General features: G+C 33.4%; 2 protein-coding genes across 5 annotated transcripts; one reads left to right on the top strand and one right to left on the bottom strand.

The window, feature by feature from the left end:
• Nucleotides 1–8,388: 8,388 nt before the first annotated feature.
• LOC124925244 (FT-interacting protein 3-like) lies at nt 8,389–10,751 on the top strand. Its single transcript, XM_047465214.1, has one exon. It carries the CDS (start codon nt 8,389–8,391, stop codon nt 10,669–10,671), a length of 2,283 nt encoding a protein of 760 aa, XP_047321170.1. The 3' UTR covers nt 10,672–10,751.
• A 3-nt stretch (nt 10,752–10,754) lies between these two features.
• LOC124927969 lies at nt 10,755–19,772 on the bottom strand. 4 transcript variants are annotated; one of them, XM_047468482.1, is made up of 9 exons: nt 19,188–19,772; nt 18,870–18,977; nt 18,098–18,323; nt 17,824–18,026; nt 17,303–17,747; nt 16,870–17,220; nt 16,624–16,802; nt 13,569–16,547; nt 10,755–13,484 (listed from the first exon to the last, which is right to left on the bottom strand). In XM_047468482.1, exons 3-9 carry the CDS (start codon nt 18,297–18,299, stop codon nt 10,929–10,931), a joined length of 6,915 nt encoding a protein of 2,304 aa, XP_047324438.1. In that variant the 5' UTR covers nt 18,300–18,323; nt 18,870–18,977; nt 19,188–19,772; the 3' UTR covers nt 10,755–10,928. The 4 variants fall into 4 exon arrangements, with proteins under 4 accessions (XP_047324438.1, XP_047324436.1, XP_047324439.1 ...); XM_047468480.1 differs by lacking the exon at nt 18,870–18,977 and adding an exon at nt 18,532–18,582; XM_047468483.1 differs by lacking the exon at nt 18,870–18,977.
• Nucleotides 19,773–20,722: the final 950 nt, after the last annotated feature.

Genomic DNA, 20,722 nt, shown 5'->3' with positions numbered 1-20,722 from the left:
TTTATCCTAGTCTTTCTTACTTTTTAAACTTATTTAAATAAACTTTGATTTATATAAATAATGTTTGATGGGTAATAATTTTGAAAATGTGGGTTTTTTATGCAAAAGATTTAAAAGATATTAATATATATTGATAAAATGATTATTTTTTGAAAATTAGATTATATTTTTGTATTTTGATTAAAAAAAATTGAGTGAGTGAAATTATGATTAGATTTTAAAATATTTAATAAAATTAATAAAATAAAATTGTATTTAATTATTATTATTTTTTAAATATGTGGCATGGGAACTAGTCATTATTGAGAATAGTTTGGTTGATTATTGTCCAATAATTGTCTGTAGACTTTTGCGAGTAAAAGTCCAACTAAATATGTTTGATTTTTCTTAGCAAATTGATTTCCAGATTTATTCTAATAGAACCTATATACAGTGTTTTTATATTGTGTTTCACTTCAAGCTGACTCATGTACATATAAAAAAAAGAGTTTCATTTAAATAATAGAAAGAAAGATAGAAAATTGCTAGTCTTTTGTTTTGTTTATTTTGTGAGGTTGTTTTATTAATAGTTTAGTTTTTTTTAGAATAAACGAGGGAATGAGAATTAATCAAAATAAAAAGTAATTGTTTTTTATTTATAGTTTTGAAAAAGTCTTAAGTCATTGAGAACGAATGACTTCTACTGATCGACCAAGGTAGGAGAATTAGTCGAGATTGAAGACTCGGTCTCCACATGTTATATAAATATATAAATTATATTTAATTAACATCTACCTTGTTTATAATGTATTAGGATTTGTTATTGGCCCTTGAAAAGAATTTTCTCAATTCTTTTATTTAGAATAGGCTTCATTTTTAATTCGTAATTTTATCATATGTTTATATATATTTATATATATATATATATATATATATATATATATATATATATATATATATATATATATATATATATATATATATATATATATATATATATTTACAAAAGTTATATACAAATTGAATACAATATTATATCAAAAATCTTCCAGATCTCCCTTCTAAACTATTATATTATGATTTTAGTGATTTTCATTCATATTTAACTAATTAATATAATTTTATTTTTATTTTCCACAATAAAATGTTTTTTATTTGTTTCAAATATAAAATCAACCTTGACAACCTATAATCAAATTGTATTTATCTGTGACTTATTTGGGGCTATTAATTATCCTTAATGTTATTGTTTTTTTTTTATATATAAAAATTCAACCATAATGAAATATTATTTCATTCCCTCTCTATTTAATATTTTTAACCAATATACTAAAATATTTTTTATTTTAAAAAATAATAATTTATTATTATATATTAATATCTTTAAATATGTCTACCAAAAAAATACTTCTCTTCTCAAAACTTAATTAACAATATTATTCCAATAATCTATTTATTATAATAAATTTATATATAATAAGACAATATATATTAGGCTGTTCAGACCAAATTTATTTACTTAAAATTATTCCAATAATCTATTTATTATAATAAATTTATATAAAATAAGACATAATATATATTAGGCTGTCCAGACCAAATTTATTTATTTTATTATATATATTAAACAATTAGTCAAAGATGGACGTTTCACTAAAAAATTGACAAGAAAAAAAAGAAAAAAGAAAAATATATTTTTTTTATAAATTTGAGTTCATAGTAATTAATAACTTGCACATATGAATTGAGTTGTTCATCATGAATAACGTGGATCTACAATTTTGGAGATTCAAGTTTACACCATAGACATCTAAACTTTTTTTTTTTTTTTGTATTTTAATAATTATGAAAAAAAATCTTTACTAGAATTAAAAACAAATGTTATACTTGTCATAAAAAAAAAATCTGTGTTTTGTAAATTTTAGAAGGAAAAGAGAAATGAGGTTAATATATTGTGAGATAATTTGAAGAAAGAGAGGAGAGATATAAAATTAAATTTTGAAGTTAGGATCTAAAATATTATTTTATCTAATACAACATTTTTAATCAAAATGTTTGACCAAAAATTGATGACTTACTTTGGTCCAAACCAAGATTGAAAAAGAAAGGTGTTTAAAGGCACATATAAAATTATTATTTTGGAACTATTTTCTTATTTTGTTTGTTTTTTATAATGAGTTTAGAGTTGTGATTTTGTCATGTTGTTGGCTCAATTAGTCAAAATTTCAATTGTTATATTAACTGATTGTTTGAATAAGGATTATTTAAATATTCTAATATATGTTTTTTTTAAGAAAATATCTATATCAAAATCACTATATTCTAACCATTGAATCATTTATTTTATTAATTAAATTATTTTTATTTATTTTATAAAATTTAAATTTTAAAAAATTCGTACAAGTCCTTAATTATACTAATTAATTAATTAATTTTTTTTATCAAACAAAAATTAAAAGTTCTCAAATAAAACATCAAACAAATTCTTAAATTAATGTTTTGTTTGGGGTATTATTGAATTAATAAGTTTTAAAATATATTAATATTTAATAAAAAATTATTATTTTAAAAGTATTGATTAAAAATGTTATATATATATATATATTAGAATTTTAAATTAAATTTAAGTATTATAATTGGTTATAGATATTTTTATATGTCCTAAACAAACATGTCCTTCTTCAAATTTTTTATAAGCTCTATTTTATTTATTATTTATACACGATCCTTTATATATATATTTATATATATATATATATATATTTATATATATATTTATATATATATATATATATTTATATATATATATAATAATAATAATAATAATAATAATAATAATAATAATAATAATAATGGAGGATCGAAAGGGTATTTAATATTTACCTTCGTTTAATAAAATTGTAAAAGTTTAATTTGTATTTAGTATAAAAACGTATTAAAATAAATGATTTTTCTTAAGTAATAATATTTGTAGAAATAAAATAGATTTGAGAACATTTTTTGTCCAACAATTTGTATTTTATTTTGTCGGTGGAAAAAATCCAAAAAATCATAATGAGAGGTTTGAACATAGTTAAATTAAACAAAATAAGAAGCAATATATAGTGCATATGCTTCATCTAAAATAGAGAAATAAGATTTATAAAGAAAAGAAGAGAGAAGATGAAATACCTAAAATGAGGAGCGATTAGCGATCCAAGAAGAGAGATGATGATATGATGAATATTATAAAAAGATTTATTTATAAAGTAGAATTTGAACGTTCTTTGAATAATAGCATCATCCTCGTGTTACTCTTTCTTGTCCTTTGTCCTTCATCTGCAAATGCTTCACTCAAAATGGAATTAATTCCTGTTTTAACTCCGCTCCAGACTCAACCACATCTTCTTTTAATGCTCTTAAACCTTTTTTTGGATTTTCATAAAAATTACAAATATTTCAAATAGTAATAACCAAGAAACAACGGAAATAATCGGGAAAGAAAAAGTTGACCTTTCTGAAACACATAAAAGATATAATAAAAGCAATAAATATATATATCGCAGCGTGGCTGGGCCTCAGAGACGTCGGATCAAAACTCACTATCGCGCCACGTCAACTCTCTCATCCTGCGTCACGCTCTACGTGGCTGGCCATGTCATCATCTGCTCAAATCAAGACCGTTTAATTAATTGTTTTTCAATACTAACAGCCTTTTGTTTATTGTCATTTTCTAATTTTATTATTTTAACTCTATCTTAACTATATGAATATAATACAATTTTACATCATTTTTTGTTTTTTTTAGCAATCACTCTTACCCCTTGGCCCTTGAATAACTTTATTGAATTTATATTTATAAAAGAGAATGGAACTCAGATCATGTTTAACAAATTTGTTAGATTAAGCACATGCACTATAATAGGGATGTAACTATTAATATTTATAAAATTGTATTTGTTGGGTTTGGCTTAGGACAGGGAAGAATTTGACAAAGTGGGTCATGAAGACACCTGACCTAACCTACTTGATATCATATCGACGGGTCCCAGAATTAATTTGTGTATTTATTCCCCAGCTCTATTAAAGTTTCTTCTACCTACTTTCATTTAATTCCCCTCTATTTACCACCTCACCTATCTTTCTCGGGCAGGCAATCTGACTAACATTCAATGTGCTCCGTGCATGGTTTCATTTTAAATATTTATATAAATTAAATATAATTTTCATATGAAATCTCAATTATAATAACTCTTCGATGAACATGTAAAAAATATTATAGATTTAATTATTTCAAATTTTGTTTGTGTTGTTAAGAAAGATAAAAGCACAAATTCAAACATAAATTAATAATATCACGAGAAAAAACAACTCACAAAATGATTAAAGGAAATTTAAAAAATTTAAATTTAAAAAATCGACTAGTTAAACAAGGCAACACAAAGTGAACTCAGATCTGAGTGGTTAAAAGCAAACAGTTTTGAAACTTGACCCGATCATCAACCAAGGCATTGGATCGACTGATTCAACCGGCAAGTTCATATAATAACAAAATAGCAAGAATCCATTAAATTATTTATATAATAATACTTAAAGTAGAGATGAAACTACACATAAAAATATAATTTAGAGATCTAATAATCAATATATGAAGTATATATATGAACCTCAAAATAATATCAAATTAGTGTCATCAACTATAAGAACTAAAATTTGATAATAACTTAAAAGAAGTTGAAATAAAAGAGACTTAATTGATTATTGATAAGACTTTAAATCAAATTAAAACCTTCAATTTTTTGATAACTATATTTTTATCTGGAGAAGAAACTAAGTTTAAATTATGATTTACAATGTCACCTTAAATCGTTTTTTTTAGTCCGATAAAAGCATAATCAATTGGTTCAGGTAGTAGGTGAAACTTGAAGTGAATAAAAGAGTTTGTCATTCTTAGTGTCTAGAACTATAAATTAATAATTTACCCACATGAAACTAGAAATAGGTAATTAATGAGAACCAAAAAACGGTGAGAAAAAACGGAGAGAGTGATAAGTGAGAAAGAAAAGAAGTGATTTTTTTTAAATAAGATAAACCTGGTGGGTTAATTCGGGTTGCCGGAATTTTGATCCAACCGGCGGGTTGTCCGGGTTTTGTTGGGTTGATTGCATTTCCGAACTAATTAAATTTTTTAGATTTATTTTTTAAAGATACAAATTAAAATTAAAGAAAGATAATTTAAATAACAGAACTAATAAATTAATTTAAAAAATAATTTATTCGAACTCATTATACAAAATTTAAATTTAATTTGATATTGTTGTGTATCAATCAAATGTTAATTAATTATATCAACAATTTAAATAAAATAGACTAAATATATATATTCAATATAATAATATATGATTCAAAATATATATGATATATTATTGTTATAAAATAAATAAATAAAATTTAATCAAGTTGTATTTTTAAAATTTTGGCAGGCCTAGTACAGCCAAACTAATGGGCCTAGCCCGCAGACTAGACCAGCCCAACGTTAAAGGCCGAAGGCCTACAATAAAAGACCATCAGGCTTCAGGCCACATTCAAAGTTCGGGGTGAAGAAAAAAAGAGTGGAAGAGCAGAGGGACCTGTTTGCAGCAAATGGAAAAGGCCGGTGCCTCCGCGCAGAGTTTTATAATAAAAATAGAAATAAAGAGGTAAGAAAAAATATTGTACTAACAAGTTTATATTTTATAGGGAAATAATTTTATATTTATTTTTATTATCAGAGGCTATTAAAATAATTTTAAAGATTTATATGTACACGAATGAAAAAAATATAAATAAAATTAATAAAATATTATAATAATATATATATTTAATGTTTAATTTTTTTAATAAATCACGAATAATATATTAAAAAAAAAAAAACACTCTTATTTCACATTTGTTCACCTTTAGTAAAACAACTCATCTTCTCACATATTTTTCCTTTATATACTTGTATTTATTAAGTTAAAAGTCAATAGTATTTTTTAATTTTATTTTTAACCGTTTTAAGTTTATGAACAGTTTAACTCACAATCCGACCCAAGTTCTCACATATATATTCAAATTAACTATAACTCTCGACCCGACAATTCGGACACTTTGAAATTAAGTATCATATTAAAATAATTAGCATGTAACCCGTGTATTTACACGAGTAATGATATAAAAATCCGTGAAAAAAAAATTACAGTATAAATGTGATAGCATTTTAATTTTATTTTTAACCGTTTTAAATTTATGGGTGGGTCAACCCACAATCCGACCCAAGTATTCAATTACTCTCACGTATATATTCAAATTAACCAAAACTCTCGACCCAACAATTCAGACACTTTGAAAATTAAGCATCATTTTATATATATATATATATATATATATATATATATATATATATATATATATATATTAGTCAGTTAAAAAATTGAACTTATATTGTTAAAATGTCCCGCGTTCATCAAATTTGGTATTGAATTTAAAATAAAAAATCTTATTAACCTAGTTGGTTAAAACGTTACACTTGTTTTTGTTATGTTTTAAGTTCAAAACATACGTATAACATTTTTAGTTTTAGTTTTAACCGTTTTAAGTTTATAGGCGGGTTAACTCACAATCTGACCCAAATATCCATTTTCTTTAATATATATATCCAAATTAATCACAGTGAGACCCGACAATCCAGACACTTTGAAAATTAAGCATATGTATATATATATTTGAAAGATTTGTAAATGGATAAAAATATAAAAAAAATTAATAAAAAAAAATTATAATAATATGTATTTAATGTTTAATTTTTTTAATAAATCACGAATAATATATTAAAATAAAAATAAAAAATAGAACACTCTTATTTCATATTTATTCACTTGCGATAAAACAACTCATTTTCTCACATATCTCATCATATATTTTCCTCAATGTATTTGTTTTTATTAGGTTACAAGTTCGAAACATACCTATAGTATTTTTTTTTAAAAATAACCGTTTTAAATTTATGGACTGTTTAACCCATAATTTGACCCAAATATCCATTTTTCTCATATATATATATATATATATATATATATATATATATATATATATATATATAAACTAACCATAACTATCGACTCAGCAATCCGAACACTTTATATATATAAAATATAATATGATGGCTTAATTTTGAAAAAATAAAGAAAGAAGAGTTAAGTACTACATTTTAAAAAATAAAAATAAGCATAGTATTATTTCAGGTTATTGAATGGACATTCATTTGTTTTTATTAATTGACAACCATACAAATTATGTATCAAAATCAAGCTTTCATATCTCACACTACCATTTTAGTCAACATTTTCAAGGAACAAGAAACCACATAGATGGATGATCCATATTACTAATAAAATTAAATAATTTACTAAATTAAATTAAAACTAAAATCATAGATTATAACACAATTCACATGTTATAATCTTATTAGTTATTGCACTAACAAGTAAGAAAGTTAAAACTTTCAAAAATATTATTACTAGAACTTTTAACACATTAAGATAGTTAAAGGGACAAAAGTGTAATATTGTCAATAATGAATAATGTTAATTTAAAAAATAAAATTAATAATACAATACTTTTTATATTCAACCTCTAATTTTATAAAAATACTTAGCTTGTATTAAGTGTGAAAGTGACGTTATTATTTAAATGTACACCACATTATCCTATTTGAAAATTTTTATTTATCAAAAGATGTCACTCAAAATTAAATCTGAAAATATATATATATATATATATATATTTGGATCCTAAGTAAATGTTTTATTTTTGTAAACACGATAGATTACTGTGATTTTTAATTAATATAATAAATGTATTAATTAAATTAAAATTTGAAAATGCATACCAAAAGAAGCCGACAATTTTATTTAAAGATAATAGATATATCAAATTAAAATAAGGAATCATCTTGAATTTTTAATAACAACCTAACAATCTCACATGTTTTCTTTTTAACTGTTATTGTTATACACTTTAATTTAAGCATTTTTAGTTAGAATTAAAATATGAGATAATGTAAAATTTAATATTCATCATAAAAGCTATAAGAGCTTTGATGCAAATGGGACTTAGTTTATAATTGATTGTATAGAGAAAAATATATGTTTTTATAAAATAAAAAATAATAAAAAGACAAGAGGTCAGTATATAGTATTTTTTTTTGGTATTAATAAAAATTCATTAATTAGCCCACCAAAACATCATTTTGCAAGATTAGTATAGATTTCGTGTTCTAATATCACTTCTCAACCAATAATATATATTTATAGTCACCCCACCCCTTGTCTCAAGTGTTCAAACTTCAAATACTTTCTACCTTTTTCAATTCAAATCGATTAGTTTGTTGTATTGGGTAAAAGAAAAATGCAACCTCTAGCTTATGTCCCGAGAAAGATTTCGCCAAAAACACAGGCCAGTAAGATCGGCTTCACTTATGATCTTGTCGATAAAATGTACTTTTTGTTCGTTCGTGTCGTGAAGGCAAGGGAGCTAGAAGGTAAGGATGTGCCCGGCGGTTGCAACCCTTATGTCGAAGTAAGGCTTGGAAACTTCACCGGCAGCACCCTTCATTACAATAACAATTCAAATCCCGAATGGAATCAAGTATTCGCTTTTGAGAAATTTCAAGCTTCCCAAGTTGAGGTTGTCGTGAAAGACAAGAACTCGATAGCCGACGTCTCTATTGGAAGAGTTCGGTTTGACCTTGCGGAGGTCCCAACCTGCATTCCACCAGACAGCCCGTTGGCCGCTCAATGGTACAATCTTGAAGACAAGAAAGGTTATAAGATTAAGAAAGGATTGATCATGCTTGCCGTATGGAAAGGAACTCAAGCCGACGAATCCTTTCCCGACGCTTGGCATTCAGGTGCAATCACGGTTCCAAACGAGGAAGCTCTTGTGAGGATCCGCGCGAAAGTGTATGTAATGCCTAAGCTATGGTACCTGAGGGTGAATGTTATGGAATGTCAAGATTTGGAAAGTTCGGATAAAAATAGGGTTCCCATAGCTTGTGTTAGTGTTAACCTAGGAAACCAAATGTTGAAAACAAGGATGTCCACGGGTGTCAACTCTGTTTGGAACGAGGAATTTATGTTTGTGATTGCTGAGCCGTTTGACGAGACGTTGGTTTTCATTGTGGAGGATAGAGTGTCGCCAAACAAGGATGAATTTCTTGCCAAGTGCGCAATACCCGTTAAAACAATAGCCAAAAGGAACGACGATAAGAACATAACACCCAAGTGGTACGAGCTCGAAAGACCTAGGCTAGCGGACGAGATAGACAAAAAAGTGAACAAGTTCGCATGTAGGATTCAATTAAGGATGTCTTTGGAAGGTGGGTACCATGTCATGGACGAGTCCACCTACTACATAAGCGATACTAGACCATCGGCTAGGGCGTTGTGTAAGTCCCCCATTGGCCTATTAGAGCTTGGTATCGTTAAGGCAGTTGGATTACCCGAAATGAAGACTAGAGATGGTAAAGGTTGCACCGATGCCTTTTGTGTGGCTAAGTATGGTCCGAAATGGGTTAGGACTAGGACCATCATTGAAAACCTTTCGCCCATATGGAACGAGCAATACACTTGGGAGGTTTACGATCCTTGTACGGTGCTCACAATCGGGGTCTTCGACAACAGGCATATGAATGGAGATGGGAATGACTCGAGAATCGGAAAGGTCAGAATTCGTTTGTCGACTCTCCTAACGGATCGAGTTTACACGCACTCGTACCCTTTGATAGTTCTATCACCATCCGGGGTAAAGAGGATGGGGGAGATCGAATTGGCGGTTAGATTTACATGCACATCATTTGTGAACATGATGCAAAAATACATGCAACCTTTGTTACCCAAGATGAACTATCTTCTTAGTGATTTTCATAAGAATGTACGTGAAATGTTGAGAAGACAAGCCATATTGATAGTCGCGACGAAGTTGGGTCGAGCCGAGCCACCTCTAAAGAAAGAGGTTGTCGATTATATGCTGGACACGAACACGAAGTTATGGAGCTTGAGGAGAGCAAAGGCTAACTATCAAAGGCTACAAGACGCCACTTCGGCTTTAAACTCAATTGGGATATGGCTAAACAAAATCTCACAATGGAAGAATCCAATCACTACCATTTTATTCCACATTTTATTCCTCATGTTGGTTTTTAACCCCGAATTGATCCTCCCGACACTATTCTTCTACCTCTTCATAACCGCAGTTTGGAGATTCCGTTTCAGGCCCAAGGACCCTGCCCACATGGACGTGCAACTCTCACTGGCCCATATACAGTTTACCGAAGACGGATTTGATGAAGAATTCGACAGTTTCCCCACAACAAAATCGTCGGAGGTCGTGAGGAAGAGGTATGATGCTCTGAGGGACATTGCAGGGAGAGTACAGACAATCACTGGTGAGTTGGCAAACCAATTAGAAAGATTCAATTCCATGCTGAGCTGGAGGGATCCTAGAGCCTCGACTTTGTTCGCAATCTTTTGCTTAGTAACCGCCATTATCTTCTACGTTGTACCCTTTCGGGCTTTGGTCTTGATAGGAGGGTTTTACTATCTGAGACATCCGAAGCTTCGCCATAAACTCCATTCTTTCCCAATTAACTATTTCAAGAGGCTGCCTGCAAAAGATGATTATATGTTGTAAACACACTAACCTGTCGCATTTGTTTGCTCCAAGAAACTGTCACTGCATGCAATTATCATCGTCCAATCAGTCTATCTTTGTATTGATCAACTTTATATATGACAATAAGATAGCTCAAATGATAACCTTAGTCAATATTATTGGAAATGGCATTAGCAAAATAACTTACTTTATTAACTGCCTTATTCTATACATAGTAATAGAACCATCGTTTATTAAAATTAACCCATTTTCCATTTCCCCAATATTCTTTTGTTCTACTTTGAAGCAGAAATAGTTTCTTGCTTCATAGCAAGGGAGAGAGCACTTAACTTTCCACCAGTCTCAACTCTAACTCCAGGCATAACAACAGCTCTACTCCCCACAAATCCTCCTTCTCCAATACTAATCCTTCCAAACCTAACTTCACCATCTTCATCACCTTCATAGATATGCCCAAAAAGAAGACTTTCTTTCCCAACACATCCATCTCTATCAATCTCCACCATCTCCGGATTCAATGTGGCTCCCATCGAGTCCACATAAGCCCCCAACTCAACCCCCGATCCCATCAACTTCATCCATATCACAAACAAGCTAGACCCACTCGTTGTTTCCATGAAATACTCCCCCACTAATGTCCTCAACGCCTGCCATATCGTATCCATGAAAACCCTTGCGCTCCAAATCTTCGCCGGTTTGCTTTCCTCATTCTTACCCACAAAAACCCATTTCGCGCCGGCGCAGATTAATGCACTTAGGATGCCAGAGACAACCCAGAATGGAGGAAGCAGCAGTTGTAATGGATAGTTCATGGTTTTGTTCAGGTAGAAGACGGTGGTTAAAGGAGTGAAAACGGTTAGTCCCATTAGGTAATAAGGGAAGGCGATTTGTAGAATGGGTTGAACAAAGGTGACCCATATGGATTGAAGCCATGTTCTTTTTAGATTGAGTTTCTTTGAATCGGTTTTCTTGAAAGTTGCTGCCATTGGACAGCCGGAAAGGTCGACCTTTACGTCGGATTGTTCTAGGAGGATTCTCCAGGCTTCGGGAAGCGGCTCCTCGTTTCTCAAATGCTGGCAGATTTCGTAGATCAATGAACGTCCATGATCGATTGAAGCGCTTTGGGTGGACGAACTAGCTTTTATAACATCCACTTCGGGAAATCTGAGGAAAGGGTTGAACTCCAATTTATCCGATTCTTCGCTTGTTAGATTCCGGTCGATAACGATCTCTCCGACGTCTACAAATGGGAACTCTGTTTCATCCCACGGTTTCGTACAGTCGAGTGCTATGTCCCGAACCATTTCATCGTCGGGTACTGGCCGGAATTGCAGTTGGAAGACGTATCGGACGCCGTCGGAGGAATTCACACGGCGACGGAAGTCGTCGGCTAGGAATAGTAAAGGGCGAACGTCGTTTTCGTCTCTCGGAATTGCGCCAGTTTCTGGAGGGAGAATTCCAGTGGGGTTCACCTTACCGACGTTTTCATTGAAGTTCTCGTCGAAAGGACGTAACTTGAATTTGACGTACATTTCCTGTCCGTCGACGAACCTGAGGAGCCTGCATATATTTGAGTAATAATGAAGCTCGGTGAATGAATTTGCGTTTCTAAGTGAATTCCACACTGCCTGCCCAATGTGTGGAGTTCGTTTCACTTGCTCCTCCCTGGCAGGGATCCCACAAACGAGCCAAGTTGCGAAATCAGAGATTGTACGCGCGTAAAAAGCATTGCCCGTTTTCAAGGTAAAGTCCAGCAATGGAGAAGAAGAATCAGGAATGTTGATCTTATCTGAAAGAATCTTTATCGATGCACCACGGGCATCGATTCTCGCGTCGTCGTCTGCGCTTAAGCTATTACTATGACGAACGATGACTGGATAACTTTTACCAGGATGGAATATACTGTGATTCGGAAATCCTTCGATTCTGTTATAGATTTTCAAAGTCCCCTTCCCGCTTACACCAATTCTATGGAAGTATCTTGTTCCAACCTTGAGAGTAGTGGCAGCAAGATTTGCAGCTAAATTCCCAATAATCTTCTTATATTTGAAGTCCATCTCTTCTATCCGTTCATCGAGAGGATGAATCGTATTCTTTATCATGATCGGAGCTTGAGAACCGATATACACTCCACCACTCCTAAGGACTGAGTTAGCCGGAGCAATGGAAAGTGCTCCAAGGATTACATTTTGTTGAACGACAGACCCGGGAAGAATCAGGCTTTGACTTCCAATAACGGAATTATCCCCAACTTCAGTTTTGCCTTGGACAAATCCATTTGAAGAATGGAATCCCGTGATGATCCTACAGAAGTCACCCAAATGGACGCCGTTGCCAAGCTTCATTAGTTTTGGGTTGGAAACCGGGTTGATAGCTCGAATTGAGCAATATTTTCCAATTTTCGCACCAAGGAGACGCAGATAAATGCAGAAGGCTTCTGTTCCGGAAAGTAACTTTGCGAATCTAATATGACAAGCTATGATGAGTTTCCGTCGAATCAACTTGTTTCTTATAACAAACCGTGTGGCAATGCTAGTCAAGAGGCTTAGTATAAACCCATGAGCCAGATAACCAATGGCGAGTGAGAAAGCAAAGTTCTTCGGATCTGAGTAAACTTCACCCATCATTGAGGCATAGACAACGAGCACATAAGGAAGCCAGTGGAAGGTTCCGGAAACACATATGAACGCGAAATGTTGTTGCGAAGGTGCCTTCTGGAATAGCCAGACGTAAAGAGAGTAGACAATTGCTGCTGAAGTAGAACTGAGAAAACCAACCATATATAATGCCATAAAATGGTCAAGGATTGCATTCTTTTCCATCTCAGAACTCTGAAAAACATGGTGAAATCGAGCATATGAGCAATGAAAAATATCTGAATCGGAATTAACAGATAACTAACTAACTATACATACCTTACGAATCTTGTTGATTGGTTTGCGAACCGGTTTGCTTGCTTCAGTCTTCTGCAAAGCTGGAACTTCAGTTTCTTCTCCAAGAACACTTCCTTTCAGGATCACAGCATAAGGACCAATGGAACAGTTTCGTCCAATTCTAATCGGTTGAAAACTCAAAACACCATTTCTCACCTCATGGCTTTGAACTAACACCCCTTCTGCAATCACAGCTCCATCTCCGATAGAAACGAGCGATGGATCAGTGATGTCCACTGTATCGAGCAAAACAGACGATCCAATCCTTGCCCCGAGAATTTCAAACCAATATTTCAGAAAAACTGTTCCTCTTAAATGAACTGCCATAACTCGAGAAGAAATTTCATGGGTTTTGTAGAGTGCCCACCATTTAACGAAATCAACAGACCATATTGGAATTTCCGGGGTCAGAGCATAGTTTGTCTGAAGAAAAGAGTTACCTAGTACCTTAATACAAACACCGGTACAGAATATGGCTAGAATCCAAGCAAGTGGAGCAAGCGCCAATGAAAGTAAATAAACCACCCATGAAGTTGTATCCATGAAGGATGTCGTGGTGATGAAAGCAGAAATCGAGAAATGGGCAGGTAGGATCAGCATGGTCGAGACGTAGAAAAGAGCTAGGAGTTGCAAAAGGCTAATACCAAGTTGACGAGATATAGAAACCTCAGATACTAAACTAGAAGAATCAAAATCAGTTTCGATTTCTTGACCGAAAGATTCACCCACCAATGTATTATGTGGTTCATGAGACTTCGCCAGAAGATCCTCTGAAAGTTTTGCGAGTTCTTCAATGCAGGTTGCAGTGAAGATATCGACAGCTCCTATTGGAACTCCGAGAAAATCTGAAAGCTTCTGCGCAGCTCTAACAACTCCAATAGAATCAATCCCATAAGTTGCCATGTTCTCAGAAGTAGAAATCTTGTTTATTGAGATTCCAGAAATTTCAGAAATTAATCCCTTCAAAAACCCAATTATATCTTTGTTATTTAACCTTTGACCCACATCATTCTTCACCAACCGGGCACGAGGTGTCATTCCTTCTTTGCACGTTCCTGTCGTGAAAGAACGAACCAGAGACCTTCTCGGTAACAATGGCTCCGGCACTAAATTTAGCGTCCCATCCACAAACTGTTTGAGACAATCGTATCTTTTGATTTTACCGGATGTCGTTTTACTGATTGTCCTCGGCTTGATTAACTTCACCAAAGCGATGTTAACGCCGTGCTCTTCAGCAACCCGTGTTTGGATCTGTTCGATTAAATCTTTAGGCGGCGGTTTTCCATCTCGAACCTCAGCAATCACAACCAACCCCACTTGATCAGAATGATCAGGAACAGAAATCCCTTTGGTTGACAAGATCTCTTCTGGAACTCCAACGACCGCACAGCAACCAGGCCGGAGAAGTTCAGACGAGCTCTCCACAGTTTTCTCTACGTCTGCAGAGTATATATTCCTTCCTGCAACAATAATCAAATCCTTAATTCTTCCTGTGATGAATAACTTCCCATCAATTATTCGACCCAAATCCCCTGTTCTTGTGTAGATTTTATCCATGACATTCGGGAGCTTGTTTCGAAACGTTCTCTCGCTTAAATCCTCCCTACTCCAATACCCAATTCCCGAACTTGGACTGCTAATCCATATCTCTCCTTCTTTTCCATCTTCTTCTTCACTACCCGACTCTGGATTCACAATTTTAATATCAATGTCGATGTCAGAACAGTTTGAGTCCACATACCCACAGCATACCCTTCCTTGCCAATCGACAAAGATTGGCTGTCCTTCACCGAATGCACAGCTAACAAACACACAATTTTCAGCCAACCCATAACCCGGTGCCATTGCATATTCAGATAAGCCTAAAGGAACGGTGAGCTCCAGAAATCTTCCAATAGTCTTCGGTCTTACTGGTTCGGCTGCCACCATTAGAAAAATCATTGAACTAAGGTCGCAATTCGCAAGCTTATCTTTCTGAATCTCCAATCTTCGAACGACGAGTTCGAAAGCGAAGTTCGGGCCTGCACTATGAGTAGCCTTGTACTTACTCATTGTTTGAAGCCAAAGCAAAGGGTTCTTGATAAAGCTCAATGGGGAGAACAATACAGCAGTTCCCCCACTTACCATAGCCGTAAAAAGTCCTCCGATCAAACCCATATCGTGATACTGAGGAAGCCAGCTCAATAGAACCGTGTTTGACGTGCTTCTGTAACGGGTTCGCATTAGTTTCACGTTATGGATGAGTCCTCCATGAGTTATCACCACCCCTTTAGCATCGCCAGTCGATCCCGATGTGAACTGCAGGAAACAAAGGTCGTTGCTTTGCGGTTCGGGTCCGAACGATTTCTTCACTTCCTCCTCTCGAGACTTGTTCTTCGTGTTCTTTACCCATGAATCCGTGTGCAGCCATGGAAGATCAGGCCAGCGGGCGGAATTCTTCCCATTTTTTCCCACGATTGATACCAAATTCTTAAACGCCCCCGCCCGAACAGCTGTATGGTAACCAGCTGTCGAAAGAATAGCAACCGCATTGCAGGATTTTGCTATGTTCTCGATTTTCAAAAGCGCTTGGCCACCCCTTTGAAGTGGATCGGGTGGAAGAACAGGTACAGGCAACACTCTGGCTCTCAAACAACCGAAAAAGGCATCAATAAAATCCAAACCTGGAACGTGAACCAGGAGAACTCGATCACCTGGTTTGATAACCGGTCTACAGCATGTCAATAGATTATGAGACACACAAGAAGCATTGGCATTAAGTTCTGAGTAAGTTCTCTGGCAGATCACCTCCCCTTCATCGTTAAGCCAATTGTAGAGAATCTTATTTTTGGTGACTTCATGCATTCCCCAATGCTTCAAATAACCATCAAGACTACTTAAATCAGGAAACTCCACCTTGTTGCATTCACCCAAATCTCTTGGTGTCCTTTTCCTGCATTCTTGTTGCAAATGGAGTAGTCTCTGTGCCCCCACAAAAAAATAAATCAAATAATTCAGTGGAACTGTAAATTATAATGTTTTTTAGCCACAAACTTACCTTAACATATGGGAATATTGGTAACGCACTATTGGTGGCGAAGTGATTGCGGACTAGCGACATGGCATAAGAAGAATTTCTTTCAGTGAGTTCAAAAGCCAATAGCCCGCCAACATAGTAAGTGTTAAGCTGACCCTGAAGCCGACTTTCTACTTTTTCGAAGAATCCTTCTTTCATATCTGCATGCAAGATGGAGGTTAATAACTAGCCATACTACGTGTCGTTTGATCAAATCGAGTGATATACCTTGACTGCTAACATGGGGGAAATACTTGAATCGTCTTTGTAAAATTAGTCGTTGAACAACTCCCCCCATCCTGTTCACAGCATTTTCCGCCAGCTCACGAACCTTTGATCCTGTTATATCTACAGAATTACCATAAGACCAGAACAGAAAGATATTTGTGTCTGCATAGAATCTCTGCATTGCAACTGGATTCCCAATCTTTTCTCGATTCATGAATTCCTCAAAGTAATAAAATCCAATAGGCAAGTGTTCGAATCCTTCTATCTTCAAAACAGTAGTGTAGTAATCTATTGTCTGTACTTTGCTAAATAAGCCACTTTCAACCTCGGTCAAGTCCATTGCTTCATTTTCTGCATTAATCAAAACCCATATTTCAATGAATCTGTTGGGAAACCAAATAAAGATAAAAGCTCAATGCAAGAGATAACGAACCGGGGAATGGAGAATCTGATCCGTAAGTTTTTCCACTCCTAAAAGGGAAGGCCCCAGAAATTATTATCTTGTCGAATTCTAGTGTCCTTCGTTCCCCTACAATAGATTTAACATCAACACGAACAGAGGAGGAATCCCTTCTAACTGCCACCACTTCAGTATTGCAGTGAACTTCCATTGGTAGGGCTTGACTAATTTTCTGCCACAGACTCATGTACCCATCCCTAAAACGGCGGATCTTTCCAGCCATCGAGGTTCGAGTGAACTCATGAAGGTAAGCATAAGGCATATCTTCCACAAACCCGTATCCAGAAGCAGTGTATCCATAAGCCACAGATTTAGGAACTGATTTTAATCCATGTCCCTCGAGAAATGCTGGAGCAACATCGGAAGCATACTCAGCAACCGCGTGGATCCCAATTCGACCCGTTTGCTTTGCCTTGTCCTACCAAAGAAAAAACAGAAAGATAAAGAACTGTTTTTGCTGATTAAGTAAAATAATCATTTGTGAACCACCTAACCTGAAGGTCGATAGTCAGTGGTATTACAGATGCGTAGTCATCGACGACTGGAATGTCTTGATACTTTCCAGTTGAACTATCAATGAGGGCAAGCTTGTGGGAGTTCATTTCAACCAGTTCTGATTCTGTTTCCTTAGCCAAATGAAATATAGTTGGAGCACTGTTGGCCGCAAGAACTTGACCTCCAAGATCATAATTTTTTCCTGAAAAGAAAAAAAAATGAAGTCCATATATTTGTGTATATTAAGATTAAAATCCAGGAAATGTTCTTCACCTTCTATTAGAATTGATTCACACATGCCACTAACAGTGTGATATTTCTCTAGGATGGTTACATTCTGGTAACCGAGCTTGGTCAAAGCATAAGCGGCTGAGATGCCACTTGGACCACCCCCAATAATACCAATTCTTGTGTTCAACGGGTGACATGGATGAAGATTTGAGAATTGATCTTCCAGCGATTTCTTGACGTCCATTTTCTTAACTTGTCTGATTTGTACCTGTTCGGTTATTCAAAACGCCAAAAAAGGGAAAAAGTATGAAGAATGGAAAACAATCCGAGATGAATTTTACTGCAGAAGGCAGACGAACTGCATTGTTCTTCTGTATAACCATTTTCCACTTGTATTAAGTTATTATCAGAGACGATAAGCAGAACATTTTTGTTTAGAAGTTCATAATGCAAAAAAACAGCTCAAAGGAACATACTTCAGATGGAAGGAAGGTGAACTACATGCATCTCACGTTGCCTGAATTAGCCTGGAATGTCATGAATAAATGTCCTGTTAATAGATTGACAGTCTCTCTTCTACATATTATGAATGAAGATATTATAGAATGAGTGAGGCACTATAAGGCCTTGTTTGAAGTGGATTTTGAGATTGAAAGGGGGATAGGAAACAAACAAGGCCTAAGAAGAGTTCTTTTGGGAAAATAGACATTCTATTATATTAGTGGACATTTATGACTTCATTAGATGTTTATAATATGCATTAGGTAGGTTAATTCAGGAGTTGACATCAAAACACAAATTGAGTTTGTATTACCTTTAGAGACAATGCAAGATGTCAGCATGCCATAACTATCTGACCAACTTCCTATCAACACTCAACAGGCTATTTATGTCTTCTCTACCAAGTTCAATGTTTCAGTTCCTGATGTGGAAATAAATAATGAAGTATCAAGAATCCAACATGATCTTATAAGGAATATCCCCCCTCTTTAACACATACACACACACACAGACAAACAAACAAATCCTACATGGATACATGATGACATATGGTGGGTGGTGAAAACTCAACAATTTTTAATGTAATTTCAATAAAGAATAGACAGACAAGTACATATGTTTGAAGACTAACCAACAGGCTGAAGAGAGCAACAGTGATTATATCTGTGACAGAGCTCCAAGTTGAGTGCCAAATGGCAGTGCAAACAATTTGGTTGGAAGAGAACTTTATAGTCTTTGATGACCATACCTTTGCAACATGATATAATTTTCAAGCAATTTAAACATACCCAGAAGCTCCTAAGGTCCAAGGAATGTAAGACAAAGCTAGACATTATTAAATCTTGGTAAGGTCCGAATATTTCACATAAAAGGTAATATTCTCTCTTAATCATTTCGTCGAACACATGGCTGGCACTTTGTGGTTTCCGTCGTAAAACGCCCTTCTTGATAGTTGTTTTTAACCATGGGTTGGCGGCATCTATTCACTTTACAAATGTTGCTAAACGACATTCTCAAATACCCCATCAGATATGGAGAGAGATCGAGAGAGAAAACCCATAAAAAAAAAGGAGATTACGTAAGGATCTTAGGAGAGAGAGGAATCTTAGTGATTGAAGGTGTCGCCCGCCAGGGGACAAAGTGATATCCAAGTTCAGGCGGCGGAACCAACGAAGCAATGGCCGCCGGCCGGCCGGTCCTCCGGACATCTGCAATTTTCTTAGCCGTTAAGTCGAATGTGACACTGTTTCCCGCGCCCCTTTGCTTTATCCATTTCCATTATTATAAAAAATCAAAAAATTAAAATAATTAAATTTATGGTTTTAACTAATTAATATTTTTCAATTTTTTAATAGTTCATATTTTTACATAAATTTTTATTAGATTAATAATACAATCAAAATTAATATTTTTATATACATTCATCATTTTTATTAACATGTGGTTTTATTATTTAGTTTTATTCTAATTTGTTGTCACACATTAATTAGGTGTACATATACATGTTTGAACTAGTTATAAAATACTCACACAAAAAGGTCAATTAATATTATTTGAAAAGGCCAAAAATTAAGCCAGTCAACAAATATTAATACAGTAATCATTGAATATGAATGTACCATATAATATTATATTGATGAAATCATATGTAAAATATAAGAGCAAAATTGTTTGGTACCAAACAAATTAACTAAAGATTGTCTCTAAATATTTAACACTATAAAGCAATTTAAAAGTGCCACTTATTCATTAATCAAAGTTATGAATATAATTCATGTCTTTGATGCAACATGGATCTCATATCATACTTATCATTTTTTTTTTTATTGTAATCATTATTTATATGTTTTATTTCTTGCTATTTTTACATTATAAGTTTTTAACATCATGTTATAAAATTATATCACATGTTTTCTATTTGAAGTGGTCAATGTATAATTAATTAGGCACTTAATAAAATATTACTAATTCATCAAATAGTTTTTTTTTGTGTGTGTAAAGGGGATATGAACAGTGTTTGAATATGTAAGAATATATATACATATTTAATATATTCAAATAAAAATAATAATAATTACCAAACATCAAACAAGTGATGCAAAAATGTTAATCATTATTACTCATAAAATTATTGTTAATTATAACAATAGTAATATTCATAATAAT

The sequence above is a fragment of the Impatiens glandulifera genome, chromosome 2, assembly GCF_907164915.1.
Source record: "Impatiens glandulifera chromosome 2, dImpGla2.1, whole genome shotgun sequence".
NCBI classification, from domain to species: domain Eukaryota; kingdom Viridiplantae; phylum Streptophyta; class Magnoliopsida; order Ericales; family Balsaminaceae; genus Impatiens; species Impatiens glandulifera.
The sequence above is the reverse complement of the archived record's forward strand: the minus strand, read 5'-3'. Positions and strand labels throughout refer to the sequence as shown.

Coding starts and splice junctions, on each gene's coding strand:
- LOC124925244 (XM_047465214.1), top strand. CDS start 8,389: ATGCAACCTCTAGCTTATGTCCCGAGAAAGATTTCGCCAAAAACACAG.
- LOC124927969 (XM_047468482.1), bottom strand. CDS start 18,299: ATGGACGTCAAGAAATCGCTGGAAGATCAATTCTCAAATCTTCATCCA. Junction 17,748..17,823: donor CACTGACTATCGACCTTCAG/GTTAGGTGGTTC, acceptor TTTCTTTGGTAG/GACAAGGCAAAGCAAACGGG. Junction 17,221..17,302: donor ATCAGATTCTCCATTCCCCG/GTTCGTTATCTC, acceptor TGATTAATGCAG/AAAATGAAGCAATGGACTTG.